The 20616-nt window shown below is 37.9% G+C and overlaps 1 protein-coding gene across 1 annotated transcript; it reads right to left on the bottom strand.

The window, feature by feature from the left end:
• Window positions 1-9392: 9392 nt before the first annotated feature.
• LOC119792324 lies at window positions 9393-10766 on the bottom strand. The gene is made up of 5 exons (XM_038298921.1): window positions 10668-10766; window positions 10218-10529; window positions 10012-10120; window positions 9597-9633; window positions 9393-9509 (listed from the first exon to the last, which is right to left on the bottom strand). The coding sequence occupies exons 1-5, from the start codon at window positions 10732-10734 to the stop codon at window positions 9393-9395; spliced, it is 642 nt and encodes a 213-aa protein (XP_038154849.1). The 5' UTR covers window positions 10735-10766.
• Between the last annotated feature and the right edge of the window lie 9850 nt (window positions 10767-20616).

Genomic DNA, 20616 nt, shown 5'->3' on the forward strand with positions numbered 1-20616 from the left:
AGGTAACCAGGAACAGCTTCTGTGTTTTAAGTTCATGGAGCTACTGCTCTCAGCGCGAGTGTATTGGTCCTCACAAACACAGTATAACAGGAATGTGTGTGTGGCGCGCAAAGTTAGAGGATGTGGATTCGTCACAGTCACAGTAACCATGACATGAAATTTTCATATCCTACAACAGGGATGTTCTTCTGGCAAACGGGTAGATAAATAAGGATCTCACCGAATTTGGTGGAAGCTGCATCTCGTTCGTTACATTCGCCATCTTCCCTTTAATTGTCTGCACCTGTGCTTGGGTTCAGAAGCCTGTTAAAGCGCAGTATTTTCAGCGCCCCATGACCATAAAGTTCTGAGACGCTGATTGGCCATTAAATTCACCTAACAATAGTACATGATTGACAGATTCTCTGCAAATGTGGGTCTGTCTGATCAGCGCCCCCAGAACAGAGACGGTAGGAGTCTGTCTGTGGAAATCCACAAATTAATGACAGTAGATAGGGAAATGTAGTTTATATAATTTGTTTTGCTTATATGTAAACACTCTAGAGAGTAAAACTGACATTTATGAGTTAATTTCTAAAAATATATTTTACGTTTCTCTTTTCTTATCAGGGAGGGCGGTGCCCCAGCGCCCCCTATGGACCGGCCGCCACTTGTAGGTAGGTAGGTGAGGTTTTTTTTTTTTTTATTTAGTCTAGGTCAGGAGTCGGCAATCCAAACTGCTCAAAGAGCCATATTGGACCAAAAAAATAATAATAATAATCTGTCTGGAGCCGCAAAAATGTAAAAGCCTTATATAAGCCTCGTATAGCAACACGGGCTCTGAGTGTATTATCCCACTATAGAAAAGGACTATATGGGCTTAAATATATAATAAACATTCACGATTAAATGTTTATCCTAAAGCAAATGTCACATAGTAGCCTGAGGTGACGGAAGAACAGTGAACGCTCCCATCGCGCACCGCTTCACCGAGCGCAGCTTCACCACCTTTACTGCGCGATTTAAGTTTTCTTGCAATTATGAAATTATAGAAACACAATAAAGAAATCTTTCTATGGTGGACATGTTTCTGTTGGGAGGAGTTTATTTGAAACATGAGGAACCAAGCAGGAGTTGACATCAGAGCTGTGCTCTCTAACCCTGAAATCCCACATCCTCCGTCACCATTGTTCCTTGGTCTGATTAATATTTTTAGGATTTGGGGAAAAAATTTAAGAAAGTTCAGATACCTGCATCAAAGCGCTACCCGTTTGATCTGTGAATGGTTTTCCATCCTTGCAACAAAACTAGCAGCAGTAGTGGATTTTGGAAATGCAATCCATTTCTTAAATCTATCTTTGCGCTCCTCTAATTTATCCTGGAATCGCACTTTTTCTCTCAGTCCCAGCTTGGTGGGCTGCAGATTTAGCTTTCCCTGGAAATGCCTTTCCAAATTTTTCTCTTTTTTTTTTGACACCCTCATTACAAAGGCAAAATGCAGGCAGTCGTTCTGCATTGATAATGAAAGCAAATGAGCCTATTTAAATCCTCTTTTCTCATCAGCAATCTTCCTTTTTTTCCCTTTGGGATTCATATTCCGGGACACACCTGCAGCTTTGTTTGCCTGGCACCGCGCCACGCTGGTTCCAACTTATGATCACTGATCTCTATGGCCTTGACGCAAATTATTGTTTAAATTTATTTATAGTACAAATGTTTAAAGCATTGGAAAACATAATTTTTTGTTTGCAACCTGCAGACCATATAAAAAATAAAAAATAAATCGATTTTCATAAATTTTTGAAAAAGCTCCAGGGAGCCACAAGGGGGAGGCTAAAGAGCCGCATGCGGCTCCGGAGCTGCATGTTGCCGACCCCTGGTCTAGGTAGTTAAAGATCTAACATGAGATTCTAGTGGTGGCACTGAAGTTTCAAGATAGTGTTCAGATGAAGTGTCTGACTTCTGCAGGAAATGTCTGGTGTCTTCAAACAACTTTGCAAAAATTGCACCATGCAAAATTCTGTACAGCTGACAGACCCTGAAAAAGTCAAATATCACTAAGATTACAACATTGTTCTCTTAGTGCTTTTTAATCTACAAGTTTAAAGGCATACTGTAAAACATATAAAATATACCATATTGTTAAGGATTAGTTACATCAATGCATTGTTAGTACCTGATCCGTCCACGAACCAAAATTTGTACCATCAGCTCATTTGCCCACGTGCAACCCAAGGGCGCAGATAGCGTGTACGTCAGGGGTGTTCTGACGTTCACAGATTCGAATGACCCTCAATCCGTCCCCCCAAGTTTTGTTAAAAAAAAAAAAAACATACGGCGAAACTCACAGAAAAACAAAAAGCTTTTTCTAATTTACTGCTTTGCAACAACAACATAAAACAGTCAGATCATAGACGGGCAATTGTTTTGTTTAACTGCAGGCTGCCTGCGTCGTAGAGATTCTAATCTAAAAGTTATCCTGTCTCTGGCGTTTACGTCTCGAGCCTGGTTTCCATGGTTACTCAGACAGACAGTAGTGGCGGGACAGTTCCCAATTCCGGAGTCCGGACATCAACATGAGGCCAGCCAAACCGAAAAAACAGAAAACAATTGCATCCTTTTTTCGAAAAGCACCAACTGTACGTAAACTGTTCATTGCGGTATCATATCACCTTGCATTTTTTTGGTTGTCTGTTCGATGTCGCCGTGGAAAAAAGAGTAGAGACGGTCAGTGAGAATAGCGTGAAGAGAGGTGCCAATGTCATAAGGCGGGAGGCAGGGGGAATCGACTGGCATTTATTTATTTATAATTAAATCGACTGTTCCGACTTTTTCTGGAGTTGTTGGGGGTCTTTCAGAAATGTGTAGGCTACAGTAGGCTACTTGAATCGGTATTTATGCCAAGCCAAATGGTTTAGGTTGTTACAGGTTGAATCATGAGAAAAACAAACTTCAAAGCTAGACAAATTCCACTACACAGGGGCGGATTTAGGAAATTTGGGGCCCTAGGCAAAGACAGGCATGGGGCCTTCTGAATTGAGAAGACAACATATAGAACAGACCCATTATACAGATACAGAAATTTTAATAGAATAGAAATTTGAGGATGTCATGTATATATATATATATATATATATATATATATATATATATATATATATATATATATATATACCGTAAATTCTCTAATATTGGCCTGTATTCCAATAGCGGCCGGGTCTCTAATAATGGCCGGTCTCGCTGTCAGAGGAGGTAAATAATGGCCGGTCTCTAATACAGGCCGGGGCTATAAACGTTTTTTCTGGGCATACCTCAACATTATACTTGTGGTAGTAAGTAACATACAAGTACCACAGCCCTGCGCAGCTGAACGACAAGCCCTGACTGCTGCCCGTCTGCGCGAGGAAGAGAACAGACACGCAGCAGAACAGGAGGAGCGCGAGTGTTGAGGAGAATAAACGGAGAGATGAAGAGGAGGAGGAAACTGAGGAGGAGAATTAAACAGAATTGGAGGATTTTTATATATTTTTTTTACTTCAAACCAAGCGAGACATGGTAACTGTACTTTTTCAATAAATGAACCTAGTGTTTTATAGGTTCAAATAGACACAAAATCTCATTTTTATGCATTCCACTGGTAGTCTGTTTTGCTCAAATAGCAATAGAGGCCTGTCTCTAATACTGGCCTCTATCCAATAAAGGCCTGGACCGCGATGCACTTGAGTGAAATAAAGGCCCGGGCCTATATTAGAGAATTTACGGTATATATATATGTGTGTGTGTGTGTGTATATATAAATAAATAAAAGGTGCATGTCACAGGAAAGACTAGTGATGTTACTAATATGACAATTGCTTAAACTACAGAACAGTAAATTATTTTATCAATAATTAACGTGGCCCTTAACATCCCCAGCTGTACACAATAACACACATTAAAGCAATGTTAATACAAAGCTGTAAAGTAGAGTGAGACGTTGATGATAACTTCCTTATGTTTTTTGAATGTATAAATTTAATTATAAAGGACTAAAACACCTAAAACTTATGGGTGATTTTACAACATTTAAAAGCCTGATATTTTACTGAAATTGGGGCTACTGGGGCTCACTGGCCTTAGATGTAATGAGCGAACTGGAAGTGCTGAATACATCGCTCCAAAAAAGCACCCAGACATTGGAGGGCATGGTCTCTGCAGTCTCAGTTGTCCAAGAGAGATTACGGGACAAAAGAAAGCCAGCCCACTTTGAGGCAGTCTTTAAGGAAGCAGTGGATATGGCTGAGAAGCTGTCTCTAGAGCCCATTGCTCTATCTCGAACACATAGGCCCCCAAAGAGATATTCTGGGCCAGCACCTGCACACAGGCCAGAATCTGCTGTGGAGTACCACAAAGTGGAGTTCTACAGAGTCCTTGACAAAGTAGACACACAACTTTCTTCATTTGAGGCCATTTATTGAAAAGCCATGTAAAGTACTTATTTACAAATTTGTTTTTGTATATATGTAGGCTTTGCTGTTCGTGTTTCTGTGTGTTTACAGCCTGCACTTAAAGTCAGTCCATGTTTAAATAAAACCTTTTTTTTTTCACACGTCATGTGGCATGTTTGGTGAGTACTTGGTACCAATACATGTTATTTTCTTGCAATGATGGGCAATTAAGATTGATGGGTTGTCATAGCTGAGTAATAGCCAGTAATAGGGCTCGGGATCCACGTTGCATTGTGGGACGTCGCAGCCATACTGACTGCTACGCAAACGTAAGCATAGCTCTGACACAACGTTGTTGTTGAAAGAAGAGACAGAAGTAGAGAGAAAAAAGATGTTAAAATCCCGAAAAGGATCTGGAATTTACCGGGACACATTAAATAGAGAAGCCAGGGACCGGTATGGTGACAAAATCAGCATTATTAATCATTTGGATCCATATAAAGTTCCAAACAATGAGTGGAGCACCGAAGAGTGAGCGCCTATACTTCAAAACAGTTCCGAAGCTACAAGTCCTTGGAGTCTCATGTGCAGTTCATGAATGAATAGGTTCAGGAGCTGCAGATCATAAAGCCAGCAAACAGTGGGAACACAGTAATCCGTACGAAGGTAAGCTGTGACCAGACGGGCTCTGGAACCTGCTAGTTTAGCAACTGCTAACTGCTAATGCTAACAACCACTCACGCATGTAATATACTTTTAACTAGCTGCTATGTGTTTCAAAGGTGTAGTTAGTAACGTTAACTGCCAACCCTCCGGGTTTCTCGCGTATTTGAGCCTTTTCCCGCTGCCGTTTTTATTATTTTCCCGTAAAAGATCCCAACTTTGAAGGAAAGAAACAAAGTAGGCTATAAAATAAAACCGTGCATCTTTAACTTACCAGAATGAAAATGCAGTGAACACACTCTCAATGACATTGGAATACTGTGGAAAGTTATGTTCGGTCATCTTACAGCCGCGATCCAATCTAGCCGACGACTCTTTATCTCTGACGCTTGGTCTTCATGGTTACCCCTCCATTCAGGAAAGCGGTGGAAAGTTAACCCATTTTCTATGTTTCCATGGCGATCATGTGTTGAGCTGTTACAGCCCACAATACAGCAACGGTTTACCATGGTTGAAATCAAGTTAAGGTGAAATTAATCAAATTAAAACACGGCTGAGAGGGAGTACAGTACGCGGTAGTCATAGGCAGTAGTCTGAGCTGCGGTAAAAGACGCATTCAACATGGCGGCGACGCAAAGTGCTTACGTCACGATGACCAAGCCCTATAGTAACTGTCCCCCACAGTTTCAAAAACCTATCTGCGCCCCTGGTGCAACCAGATATATATCGGAATCACCCTCCATTTTATTTTGTAAAAAAGACCTGAATTACATTTTTCCTTCCCAAAAATAGTAAGTATACTAAACTATAATTCGTTAAAGCTTAATAATGTATTTCCTGGGAAAATAAATACATAAAAATCCTTTCTGTTTTATCACTGTCTCTTAGAACATTATGGTATATAGTTCTTAATCTAAAGAAATGCTGGTAAACATGGTTTAATTATATTTTGCCAGACTACTGATAACGTCAGACAAGCAGTTTAACAGAGAAAATGTAAAAGGCATCAAAATTGTCTCAGAAAAGTCATGAAACATTTTTTAAAGATGTGTATTAGCATTTTTTAGTGAGTCAAGGATAGAAATAAGTTATTTTAATACCATAATTATATTATTTATGCAAACCCCGATGCATATCTGGTTGCGCCCCCGTAAATGAGCTGATGGTACGGATCGTGCTTCCGGGACGGAACGGGTCACAAAACCTTTAGTATGATTGTGATGCCAGTGAAAATATCTGGTTTTATATATACAGTAGTACCGGATGAAACTTTGGACTAAGTCTCATCATCTTACTTCCAAATTATATGTATTTCCTATCATGTAGAGATATCATTTTGATAAAGTTGATAAAAAAAGAGGTAAAATTAGCTTGCAAGAGTCGAAAGTCTTTCTATTAAGACTGTGTCACCAACACCCCCTTTGTAAAACTTATTGGTGACATTTTTTTTTAAGGTGACAAACTCCTGACAAGGTTTAAATTAGTCCTAAACCTGTTCAGGTTACTGTACATTCAGGATGTTTTTTTGAGAAAATATGAAGAATGAGCAAAGCCACCTTTTAAAACAAAAGGTGAAAACTCTAGAGAATCTAGATTCTATGCAATATATGTGTTTCATATAAGTTTGTTTCGGTGCTTGGTAAAGGAAAAGGAAAATCTTACAAAAATCCAACCTCCTCATATGGTACAGTGTATAGATCACAATTTATTAAAAGATTTCAATAAAGTTTTAAGTTTTACCTTCAATGTCCAAAGAGAAAAAAAAAGTCAGAGAAAAATTATAAAGTGAATATAAGTATTGTGTAAGCAACAGTGAAACCCTTGCTGTGAATGCTTCCTCAACTGCAGCGCTGTTACCTAAACCACAATTTGTTCGACCTTTAAAAATAGCACGTGAGGTTATGATCAACTGAAAACGGAAATGCAACTGCAGAAGTTCTAATTTGTCATTATTTATTAGTAGCAGGTGAAGAATTCTCAAAAGCCTTAAAGGGAATAATAAAGAATTAAACAAGTTTTAAATTAACTTTTTGAAATATACAAAAAAAATGATATAAAATTCATCAGCCTCATTATGATTAATTGCAGCTTTTAGCATCCATATTTTGGTTTCATGTCAGTTATGTCCAAAAAGAAAAAGATTTCTGGGACAACTTCACCAACTTCCAAGGTGCATGAAGAGGGTCAGCAAACTGGTAAGATGAAAACTTTTTGAAAACATCACTTGAGGTACATGGATCTCACTTTTTTGGTGAGCCTCCAGGCCACAAGCGGAAGGCATTGTTCTACCAAGAAACGTTGCTCAGAAAAGTGTCTCTGTAATGTTCACCTTAGCAAAAAAGAAAACACCAGATGACACTGAAGAAAGTTGGGTTTTATTACAAGAGTAACTATCGTCCTTCCTTAATTGTTGTAATTTTCAGTTTGGCAACAGATAGACCCTCAATTCACATCAGACAGAAAGATCACTCTGAAAACTTGAAAATGCAGTAAAAATAAAATATATACATGCAATCTGCACAAAACCATCTTAAAACGTATCAATTTCACCACAGATTTTTGTATTAAAGTTTCATTTTATAGCTTTGCAACAAGTCGAAAATTGAATAAAGCATTTTCCTCTTATAAAAAAAGTGCTGCATGTTTCAACCAGATTTCAAAAGACAAGGTGCATAAATAATCAAAATGTATTTAATCATTGCTTTCTACATCCACCTGCGACACAGCTAATCAGCTTTGAACCAAACCTCCCAGAAAGCCAATCGGGCATCCAAAGGAGGCACTGTGTGACTTCATTCAGATGACACCGTTTCAACCCACATCCAGCCGCTCCTCCACCATTGTAGCTAAAGCTTCATCAGAGTGTCATTCCTCCTGGACTCTTACTGCGTTCCCTGTCTCATTGCAACCAGTACGGCAGAAGACCACCATGTTGAGCCTGGTTCTGCCAGAGGTTTCTTCCCAACAGGGAGTTTTTCCTCTCCACTGTCGCTTTATTCTTGCTCATCATGGACAGGTTCTCTCAACCTGTGTTATCCAACTGGACTTTCATCTTCCAGGTTCCTGAGTGAATCTCTAGTATCAGCTCACGCAGTCCACTGGATCTCCCCATAAAACTCAGCATACCGTCTCGCTAACCACTCCACCACCAGTTTCAGGCCTGGGGGAAATAGCCCTATTCTTTGCTCCTGTTCATGCATATCTATCAAAATAAACTCCATGTTTCCTGCCGTGGTCTGAGCGCCAAAGACTCTTCTCTTTGTGTGAGTTTGTCAGATTGAACCCTTCATATAAAGATAAAATCTGTGGCACTGAAGTTGAGTTTTAATTAACAAAGTTATTTCTGGGGAGAGGCGCTTAAGCCTTTAGGAACAGTGCCCAATGGTTGTTTTCTTTAGAGAATAAATAAATAAACAGAAGGTAAATAATAAGGAGCCTCTCTATTATTCCCATGCTGCAACAATAAAAAAAAAAAAACTGCATTATTGGGGTTCTGCGCAAAATAACAAACTTAATGAATTTCAATAGAGCTGAGAACACAGATGAAGCAGTGGGAGGCATATCATTAATATACCTTACTGTCATGTCATGTAGCTCAAATCAGACCTACCTTTCATTTCAAATCAGAAACCTACTTGTTTTATAAATTATTATATATATATATAAATAAATATGAACCACAGCAGTTAAGGCTGAAGGAAGTGCAATTCCTACAGGTTGGCTCCAGAACTTATCTGTTGGATTATCTTTAGGAAACAAGTTATATAAAAAACAAAAAAACAAGGACTGTTTCAGAATATATACAGCCATTAACATGGCTCACTTGCTAATAAAGTGCACTGCTCCCTCCTGCAACACAACTCTCTCACAGCATGACAGCATTTAACTTTAGCTTTTAAAGACTGAGGAAATTACTCCAAAGTTGATGTTCAGTCCCTGAGCTTGGCTGTATTTTTTTTTCTTCTTGACTTTGTAGCCTTTTGGTCCATATGCATGCAGAAGTCGTTTCACCCTGGATAATGCCAATTTATTTAAAATGTTCTTTCTTGTATTTCATATCTTCCTTTTTATTTGTAAATGTAAGAAGGGAAGCGTGTCTTAACGGTATGCCTTAAATGCAGGATGTATTTTGAATTTCTAAATAACTTTTCAGAAGCTGACAAATCTATGACTTCACCTGTGCTTTTCTATAAATTTTGACTGACCTGAATCCAAAGAGCTTCAGTCTCATTAATTTAATGTCAGACAGTGAGGAGGAAAAGAGAGATTCTATGTCTTTATTTAGTGTGTGGAAAGAGGTGCTTTATCCTCAAAAGTATTCATTCAAGTGGGCATATTTTCGTTGTCGGAATCATTTTCATAGATTTGTAAAAAAGCTGTTGAATAAAATCCATTTTCTTTCTGAGTATAAATGCTGTACGGCTCAATTTCAGCAAAATCCTGCAAAGCAAGACGTGCAGGAAATAAGTAAACAAGCCAACAATTATGATAAAATAAAAGATACTCTTATATTTGTATGTAACATACCTCATTTGAATGATGGCTACATGATTCTGGTTGCTCTCTGCAGAGAAATATAATACATTTATATCAAATACAGATATAGAGATAATTACCATTTCCTGTTTTGTAAGACAGTGAATGAAGTTCATACCCTCTTCTATTTTATACACTTAAGTATAAATTAAAATCTCTGGCAGTGCACCAGTTCCCTTCTTTAGTTTTCATCAAATAGTAGAACATTTATCCTTTTTTAAATAAGGTCATTTCTAAAATACACATTTTTAAATCTGTGTTAGATAGAAAACTTTGTATCAATTTGACTGATGATCTGGTTGAACTGTAAAGTGCCTTGAGATGACATGTGTTGTGAATTTGGCGCTATATAAATAAACTGAATTGAATTGAATTGAAAAATATGGATATAACAATAGTTTCTTACCGATGGTAAAATTTTCTCTGGAGAAATGCTAGAATACCCACAAGTAAGATCATCACCAAAACGGCAGCAGTCAGAGCAGAAGGAAGAGTAAAACCGCTCCAAACATCTTCTGCTCCATTAGGTTAAGAAAAGAGGTTTGAAAAAGATTTAGAGTACCTAAATGATATAAGTTCGATACCACCAATATAAGGTAAAAATGTGCTCACCTTCAACTGTGATGCTGAGATGTAGGATATTTGTTCCATGAGATTTTGCACATTCGCAGGTGTAGTTCCCACTATCAGCTGCTGTTAAACTGGTCAGGTGCAGAAACACGGTGTCATTCCATTTTTTAAGGCTGAACCTGGAGTCACACTCATGAACAAAGTCGCCTCCATCCCTGTACAGCAGACTGCACTCCTCGCTGCTGCTCCTATCTGTTCTGATCTTACATGCTATCATCATGATGATGTTTGAGGTTTCGTTGGTGCAGATTGGAGTGGAATCTGGTTCTTTTCCAACAGTTTTCACAACAGTCTCTGCAAGCAGTCAATTCTAATCAGTGTAAATTAATGAGAACAAAAGCTTTTTTAGATTTAGTTACACTTAACAAACAGAGACTAAAAGTTTATACTAACGCAAAATACAGCTTAGAGAAATTTGCCAATTTATGTTACCTTCGCCATCCAAAAAGCATGCAAAACATGGCAGAAGCAGTAAAAGGCTGATTCTCGTTGCATCCATCTGATCTGCTGCCCTGTGAGGGTTTGCTATGCTGAAAGAGAAAACTTTAAACTACCCTCTGAACTGTAAGCTAACTAAACCACACATTGTCATCTCGATAGATGTTACAAGAGGATGTGAAAGCTTTCTGAAAAAGGAAACATGTCTAAATGCTTCTCTCTGAAACAGTAGAACGTACAAAGTGAAAGTAATTCTGCAGATCTCATCGATACAGTTTAATAGTCTTGTGTGGTCAAAAGTTAACCTAAAACATGAATCAACTATTATTCATATTAATAATTATTAACACTTTTTTATGTATTGGAGCATCAGAACAAACACAATAGATGGACGGCGTTATACCGTGTTTGCTGCTACAATTGTGGACTAGTAAGAATAAGGTTAAAAATGTCATGTTAGGTGTTTGGACTTTAAATATTTAGAAGCTTAAATACAAGCTGGTACAGAAATATAGCATCCTGTGGTTTAATACAGATTATGGCCCACACTGCTTCTCAGTTTGTCACAACAACATGTTCACATTCAGAGAGAAAAAAAAACATGCAACAATAATCCAAGAGATACAGCAAAAGACACAAGTATCTGTAAACATGAACATATACTGTCCTAAACAGTAGAATAACCATAACAGTTAAAAGACTGTCATGGTATGATATTCTTTTATACAGTATTAATTAATATTACATCACATGAAAATCATAAAAGAAAAAAAGGAGAGATGTAAAAAATAAGGGACAAATTAAGGATTTCTGATAGAAAGAGGATAAAATCCCCATCTTGCAAAGTGCTATATCTTTTATTGCTTGCAATTGTTTATATGCATGTGGGTATATATGCTTTTAAATTTATGTAGTGCATGTATGCAATGCAGATGCATATATGTACGAAATCATAATACATAATCTTATTCACTTTTAGATATTTGTTTTTATATATTTTTCTATATTATTTTATCTAGTCTATCTGTGTCTTTTATCTTCTACTGGCGTATCTCATCTTATCCTAAAGCCCATATAATCATGCAAAATGCTATCTATCAAAATCTTGCACAAAGTGCAATTTCACTCAATTCATGCATCTTTGAGCAATCTGCATGAGTTCTGCTATTTGACCAGCAGCTGTCCCCTGTCCTGTGAAAATGATGAGGAATGTCAACATAAAGCTTCAGCCAAACGTTCATCAATTTTCCTCTTGGTGCAGTTTTGGCTCAAATGTTTTCATATATTTCCGAATCACTGTCCACTTCCAGATTTTCCATGTGATTAGTTACTTTGTTGGTGGCTGAGGTTGCATAGGCTTCTGGCTGATGGTGACCAAACAACACAGATTGGTAGATGTCTGTTGTTGGATGCTGAAGACTTGTGTACAGATCATCTACAAGTACATCATCTTCATCCTAAACAACAACAACAACAATAGAAATAAAATATTTTTGTTTCTTTGAGGGGAGAAAGCATTTAAAGAAAGTTTCAAACTTTTTAAATAATGGACAACAGTAGACTATCAACACTAATCATTCAAAACCAAAGACAAATGTTTTTTTTTTCTTGCAGTTTCAAGCCTAATATTGATGCTTTTGTAACAGTTAGGTGCGTGTGTTTGGATTTCCTCTGAGTATAACATCTTTATGCCGTTTTGTAGAGTACTTGCTGCATCAAATGTTATTTTTTTCTGTTCTATTGTAAAGTCATCCTATTGTTAATTAAGCAGGAACCAATCATAGCATTTCTCAAGACACAGTTGATGTTGACTTAGTGTCAGAAAAAAAGTTTACAGCTGTTTCTGGCCATCCAAACCTACATACAAAGGAACCCTACAAAATTATCCAGCTAATATTTCAGCTATTCTCTATAATTTAGATATATACTAAAACACAAAGCAGAACAAAACAGCTATTTTATTCATAGCAGCAATTAGGTGAAACACACTGTCTTTTTTAAATTTTATTTTTTAACAGTCAGCAGAAAATCTTTCATTCATTTGAATACTGGCTTGGGTGACAGAACATATGGCTCAAATCAATAAACACTATTGGATGGATGGATGGATGGATGGATGGATGGATGGATGGATGGATGGATGGATGGATGGATGGATGGATGGATGGATGGATGGATGGATGGATGGATGGATGGATGGTGATAGGTTTGATAGATAATGGACAGGTAGATGGATGGATGATTGATTGAAGGAGGTTAGGATGGATGGATGGATGGATGGATGGATGGATGGATGGATGGATGGATGATTGATTGAAGGAGGTTAGGATGGATGGATGGATGGATGGATGGATGGATGGATGGATGGACTTAGGGATATTGAAAGTAGATAGGTCTATGACTGCCGGGATGCAATTCTTTCATCTCTAAATGGTCTGCAAACTAGCTAAAAGTAGAGTTTTGAGACAGATTTAGCCAAATAACAAGAAGGTCTGTTATACCTGGCTATTTCGTCTTCACTGTAGGAGAGAACAAAAAAAAAAGTCTGACATCTGAAATGAGTAACTCATACAGCTATAATAACTCACTGTAGGTGTGATAGATCCATGTAAAGATCCAGATCCTTCGGTTCTCTCGTGGGAGCTTTAATATGAAAGGAGATCCAGGTTATTGTCTGGTGTAAAATCCTGAGGTACATTCTAAGCAGACAAATTCAAAGAATCTGCTATACTTATTTAAGGAGATAAACAAATTCTTTATGTCTCTAAAAATATAAAATTTTTTATGCAGAAATTTAAAAACAACATCGATGCTGACTAGTTCTGCATTTAAAAAAATAGCACATAGACCATGTATATCACACTATAAAAAAGTCAGAAGCAAATAAAAAAAGAAAAGATGACAACAGGTGCATTTGAAACACAGATGCAAAACTCACTGGGTTAAAAGCTAATGATGCAGCTAAAAACCAAGAGGGACATTTAAGATCAGTGGTTTTATCTAAGTACACTCGAAAGCTAAAGATATTTAATGAGTTTCTCACCAGTGTTTATATCTTCTGTGAATAAGTATCACAGTAACTGAAACTATTATAAATAACAGAACAGCAGCAGTCAGAGCAGAAGGAAGGATCACTCCTTCAAAGATGCTCCAAATTTCATTCGTTGGACTACCATTCTGAAAAAGTTCTTTTTGGGAGAAACAACATTTTTTTATTAGATTAACTACGTGATTTAAGTTTTAAACAGTAAATATAAAATATTCTCACCTCTAACTGTGATGCTGAGATGGAGGATATTTGTTCCATTAGGATTTGAACACTCACAGGTGTAGTTTCCACTATCAGCTGGTGTTAAACTGGTCAGGTGCAGAAACACAGTGTCATTCCATCTTTTAAGAGTGAACCTAGAGTCACACTGATGAACAAAGGTCCCTCCATCCCTGTACATCAGTCGGCACTCTTTGCTGCTGTTGCTCCCTGTTCTGACTGTACACATAATCCCCATTATGATTTTTGATGTTTCATTGGTGCAGATTGGAGTGGAAGAAGGTTCTTTTCCAATTGTTTTCACAACAGTCACTGTACACAATAAATTACAATTAGAATCAGAGAGTGGAACTTATAGAAAACTAATCCAAACCCATACTTAATCAACAGAAGCTGAAAGTTTGTCTTATAGCTAATTCATCGCTTTACGTTACCTTCTCTGTCAAAGACGTGCGCAAAACATGGCAGAAGCAATAAAAGGTTGATTCTGAGTGCATCCATCTGACCAGCTGCCCTGAAACAGTTTAATTTGCTGCTTTGAAGAGAGGTCGTCTATACTACCCTCTGCACTCTCTGGGCTAACCAAACCTCAAATCGACATCTCTCAAAATGGTACAAGAGGATGTGACGCGTAAAGAAAATAAACTGCCTACAAACTAGAAGTATCTCTGAATATCTCATGTTCAAAGATCAGTTGTGCTGTAAGGTCAAAAACTTCCTTAAAAATCAAAACACTAATCTATTGTCTGTATAAATTATTGAAAATATATTTTTAATGAACAGATATAGATGATCTTTGATCAGACACCAGAGATGGAGGACTCCATGTCTTGGTTTGCGGCAACAATAGTAGTTAAATAGGACTAAAAATGTCATGCTTGCTCTGTCTTGCTCTGGCGTAGGTTTGCATAGGGACCATAGGGACATGTCCCTACCAAAATTTTGGCCCAACCTATTTGTCCCTACCATTAATTCTATGTGAATAACATGTTTATAATTTACAATACAGTGTTGTTTCAGCAGTCGCTTTTTTTCTCACAACTTGTACATTGAAGTCAATATTTTAAATGCTCAGTGTCAGTTCATCTTATAGTTCCCGCGCCCATGGAGATATCATAAATCTATTTGCAGTCCCTTGAATATGTTATTTTGCTTTGTTTTACAGTACAGAGAATATCAGTATATCCGTTAAAAACAAAATAAGAGTGGGTTTTACCTCTGTTTACTCTGCACCATTCTATTTCTTCAAAAGGATAAATAAATAAAAAAACGGATAAATACACATACAACTGACATATTTAGACTATATTTGGTTAAAAAGGCACGTATTTACCTTCTGTCTTAGTCACTGGTAAGTTCAAATGTAACCCTTTTCAAAATGTAAGGTTGTCCCAATTTTACATTATTCTGAGCCACTAATGATTCAAACATTGATAAACAGCATCTTGTGTGTGTAGTGCTTAGAAAATTTGTATAAATGTAGAAAAATTTGTTGTTTTCTCGTTAAACTAAATGTGCCCTGATGCTCACGTCAAGCATTAAAAAAATAGGAGCATGCATAATAGGACCAATGACATCAGACCAATTCAACTTAAGACCAATAGTGTCCCTACCAAAGTTGAGATCAAACCTACGCCCTTGCTCTGTCGTCTTCACATATAGAAGCTTCAGTGTTAGCTGGTAAGAGAAGAAATCAGCATCCTGCTGCTGCGGTGCCTGAGTGACCTGCCAGTGCCGGGGTTGTCACTTCTGCTCTTGCCAAAGGAGGATGGAGGTAAGGGTATGTAGCATTTGAGGGGAGGAAGTGGCTGGCTGAATTAGTTAGGGCGGGATCTCTGGTTGGGCTGTGCGGGGCATGTGGGCCCCGATCCCGGGGGAGCTTTTGCTGGGGGTGGTCTGGTCTGGGTGTGGATGGGGGGCTGGGCTCGAAGCAGGAACGAGATGGGCTGGTGTGGTGGTGTCACCACTCCCTTTCCCCCATTCAGATCTTAGGTTAACTTATTGGGTCATCCGATAATCCAGGACGGACCACCTGTGCCGCCGGGTCTATGGTCCTGGTATTATTGGATGTAAGTATTATGTGTGAATGTGTGTCCGCTTTTTTTTTTTTGCTCATTTCTACAGAGTCTGTGAGGTCTGAGTGGGGGCATTAGGGTGGTAAGGCATGATTGAGACTGTGAGTTTTGTTATTCTTTTTTCTCAGGTTGGGGTCTGAACTGCTCCCTCTCCCAAGCATCCCAAGTCTCTGCTAAGTGCACCACCAGTGCCCACCGTTGCACTGGTGGTGCTCAGGGTTTTGGGTGGATGCCCGGGTGGCTACTGGCTTATACCTGGTGGCTTGTCCTGGTGACTTCTCCAGGGGCACCCCACCCACCTCCGGAGGCCTGGAGCCTCAGAGCCCTGGGGCCCATGGCCGGATGCACTTCGGGGTCGCTGGCTGCCAGCCGAGCCCACGGACTCGTCCCCACGGCTCCCGGGGGCTCGGGCATTGCGGTGGCTGAGGGGCTGTCTCTCCTCCCTTGGTGGGGGTCGGATTTCCTGGGTTGGCCTCTTCGCTCTTGGGGTCCCTTTGGGCGTCTGGGGCTTTGGGTCTCCTGACGCTGGACTCTTCGGCTCTCCACAACCACTATTGAGCATGTTTTTCTTTGGATAAACTTTACCTGCACAAGTGCACCCTCACAAATATCTACAGGTGCTCGGTCCCAGGTACTTAAAGATTCACTTCCATACAGAAAGCCCATATTCTTATCTTCAGGTAACACAGAGTACATCTCAGATTAAACAATACTACTTCAACAATAGTTTCAAGGTGTTACTTTATTGTATGTATTTGGTCATATACATTTGCTTTAATAAAGGGCCAATGTTTAATGTTATGTTGGAGCTACAGCCATGCACATGGGGCGACACTGTGTTGACAAGGCAATAACTGTGAGTCTGACTTCATTGGGAGTGACACTGATAGTTAAGGGTTAGTTGCTAAGGGGTGGTTTGGGATTCAGCCTTAGGCTAATAAGAGCCTGAGCTGATATATTCACAATGTGATCCAATAACATATGGGCCCAAATCTTCCATACATTTTCCAATCCACTATCTCCCATGATGCTATATGGATGGGTACTGTAGTCAAGATCAATCTCATTCTTATCTCCTGCTTAAAATAAAAATCTAGATTATAGTTGAAAATGAAATATAATGTCATATAGAACATCCTTCATTGTAATTAAACATTTGTAAGCTGTTTTATACATCAAGCATCCTAAAATGAATTACCTAAGCTTGGTCATCCTTGATTACTCTCTCCTGAGGCGAGAAGCTAATGTCTTGCTATATTCAGAATTCATTAAAAGCTGTATTCATTTCCTACCTGGTGGTTGGGTTGAGGATTTTTCTTTGCTGAAGTTAAGTTAAAGCTTTATCAATTGCTTAATTGTTGAGAGTCTGCTATTATCAAGATTTGTCATTTGCAGTGCCCCTTTTTGTGTTGTTGTTTTTTTTTTGTTTTTCTAAATAGTTTATGTGCTCTAGTATCAGGTTTGGCTTTCCGACAGGTGACGCAGCCTGCTGCCTGGGCCGCTATCTGCTGGACAGGCAAAAAAATTGCAGAAATAAAACTAAATAATTAAATGTACTGTATCTATGTACTATGAAATACAATCTTTATAAATAACCTAAATTTCTCTCCGAAACACATAAAAAATACCTCAATATTTAAAATCCTTGCAATGTTCAGGCTGAATGGCAGCCTGTTCAGGCAGCTCCAACCCTGACAATGGTTTTGACCATCAGAGGTGATGTAGATGATACATTTAGCACTGTGGAAGAACATCAGACTGTGTGGCACTTTGCAATAGTTGAAAGAGAAAAATAAAAAGGAACATCAAAGCTATCAGAGCAGCTTTCCAAAAGCAAATGAGGGGTGAGGAAGAAACAGGGGTCGAAAGAGAGGTATTTAGAATATATACATTTAGAAAATATGGTACTCTAAGAAGCTAACAGCAACAAAAATGTTACAATATGCTGTGTTGCTTGCTAATTTTGAATTGTGTCCAAATGCAATGAGACAATACTGCATGGGGCACAAATAACCTAGAACCCGCCCTGTGTTGCATTGAATAGAATAATGGTCCGTAACATGAAAATTGCACTCAATAATTTTGACATAGATTAAGTGCTATGGGTCTATGATTAGCTGACTCTAAATACTAGTGCTAGAAACATTCCTTTTGAGATAGTTGAACAATACCAGGGCATTTATTGTGATTTTCCAATGATTAATAGTTGCCAATTACTGTTATAAATCAAAACTGTTCACATTTGCTAGTGGCTAAACAAACCCCAGGGCCACAACAATGATGTTAATGCCCTGTCTCTTTAAGGATGCAACATAAAGGACAACAACAAATAAATTGTGTTAAAATTTGTTTACCATTTATTCTCTGGTAATCTCAAAAAAACACCCCGAAGTTCTGCTTAGTTTTATATACATTAACAAACAGTGTCTCTTCCTGATAGAGAAAGAGTGCAAAAAAAAAATATTGCAAAAATTAAAGCTTTACTAGATAACTAATAAGAAAAAACACTTAAATACAGATTTTTTGATCAAAACACAATCAAGAGCAACTTTCAGTAAAGTCCAAAAGATTTCTGGATCTAATTAGCAATGGTATTCAACACATGCAACACTGACTGAGGTGTCTGACCAGCTTTGTATTTGGCATGTTGACTGTCTTTAGCTCCTAGGTGCAGTGATAGAGTCAGATTTTTTTTTTATGGGTTGGCTAGGCAGGGACACCTATGTACTTAGAGGTGCACCAGGTTGCGTTCAGTCTAGACTCATCACAACTAGAAATCAAATGAGCAAATCATCTTTCTTTTTCAAATAAATCAGTAAAGAATGATGATAAATGTTATAATGACCTAGCTAATAAATCATCTTGCATATTTATACATATATGTTGTCTAAACTGTTATGGTCCAGCATAATAAACACAATGACTGGGTTCAGCAACTGTTCTTTATCTCTAATTTCATAGAAGATTCATAGATGATTGCAGGGACTCATAACTTTACCTGGTTCTGAAAAGCGAAGTAGTTCTGTTTTTGTTTTTTTTAATGTTAGTATACTGATTTATTAATAAATAATACACTTCTGTAATTTTGTTGTAAGTTATGGTTTGTATACTAACAAGTGAAAAATCAATTTAGTGCATCTCAGTTTAGTGTATCACAACCACCCCTGGCCCCATATCTACATCTGCCCCAGGCCGAGTGGGCGTTGCTTTCCAGGATACATTTGTCCAGGCTGTGAGGAACAATAAACCTTGAAGCATTTTACAAAGTTCTCCAGTAGAGAGATGCAGTGGACTAGCAGCTGGAGATGATGGAACAGTAGGAATAGTATATGGCTTTATACTATATATTGTAAATAGTATATTGTATGTTTTATATTGTGTATATAGCTATAGATTATGTATTTTGTTTATATATCAAATTTGTGTGCACCATCAATAATAGAAAACTTCTATTTAAAACCACCACAGGATGGCAGCAGAGCAAAATAAAAAGTGGAAGGAGGACAGGTGGGATAACAGCCTCATTGCCCATAAACTAATGTATTAATTAGTTGATATGTTTATTATTAGTTGTAATAATTAAATGCTAGAAGGTTACAGTTCAAAATGTTTCTCATGTACATATGCATAAACTATATATTTGAGCGCATTATTTTCACTAAAATCATAAATTATTAAAGATAATATCCTATTATAATTTATTGAGATGTATTCATAGTCAAATGACAATAATTTAAGTATAAAATGGGTAAAACTACCATCATCAGTCCTCTTTTCAGCCCAAAAACTAGAAAAGTTTCTGCATATATTAGGTTGTAATGTGTATGTGATGTAGGTTGAGGAACATATGAAGTAGTTGCTGTCTCCTCTTGTTCTATTGAAGTCCTTGGAGTTCAGAATGAAGAGGTAGATGTCCTAAAAGAGTAATTCAAAAATATCTAACAACTCTGATATCTATGTCGGCTCACCAAAATTTTGTGTCTTATAGACCAGGGTTTTTAATTCCTGGTCCTCAAGGCACCCTGTTCTGCATGTTTTGGATGTTTCTGAGGTTCAGCACACCTGATTCAGATGATTGCAGTCAGGCAAAGCCTGATAATCTGCTATCAATTGATAACAGGTGTGTGAAAGCATCTAAAACATGCAGGGCAGGGTGCCTTGAGGACCAGGGTGAAAAAACACTGTTATAGACCAATAACAACTTTATTCAAATGATGCTGCTGTAATCATATCTAAGGCAGGGGAAGGAACAAACAATTTTCTATGGTTCTTGAAAAAAAAAATTTTTTTTTTCCTTTTTGAAATATGCAAATGAAAAAAGCTATTTGAAAAAATACTGTGCCACCATACAGTATTTTGCCAACATGGTAATAGATAAGTGCATCATCAACATAAAGATGTAATAATTCATCTTCAGCATTATGGACAAGAGTAATAATGTAACCCTGGAGATGCAACACAGTGGTCTGATATTGTGGTCGACCTGGGAATTATTTTCACATCTTTTCAGATATGGCAGCACCGCAGAAATTAGATAGCACAATGTTGTGATGCAACAATATGACTGATTCTGTCAACACAAACAGGAACATCAGAGTAT

This window comes from Cyprinodon tularosa, unplaced genomic scaffold, assembly GCF_016077235.1.
Source record: "Cyprinodon tularosa strain WSP-4 unplaced genomic scaffold, ASM1607723v1 ctg417, whole genome shotgun sequence".
Taxonomy (NCBI): domain Eukaryota; kingdom Metazoa; phylum Chordata; class Actinopteri; order Cyprinodontiformes; family Cyprinodontidae; genus Cyprinodon; species Cyprinodon tularosa.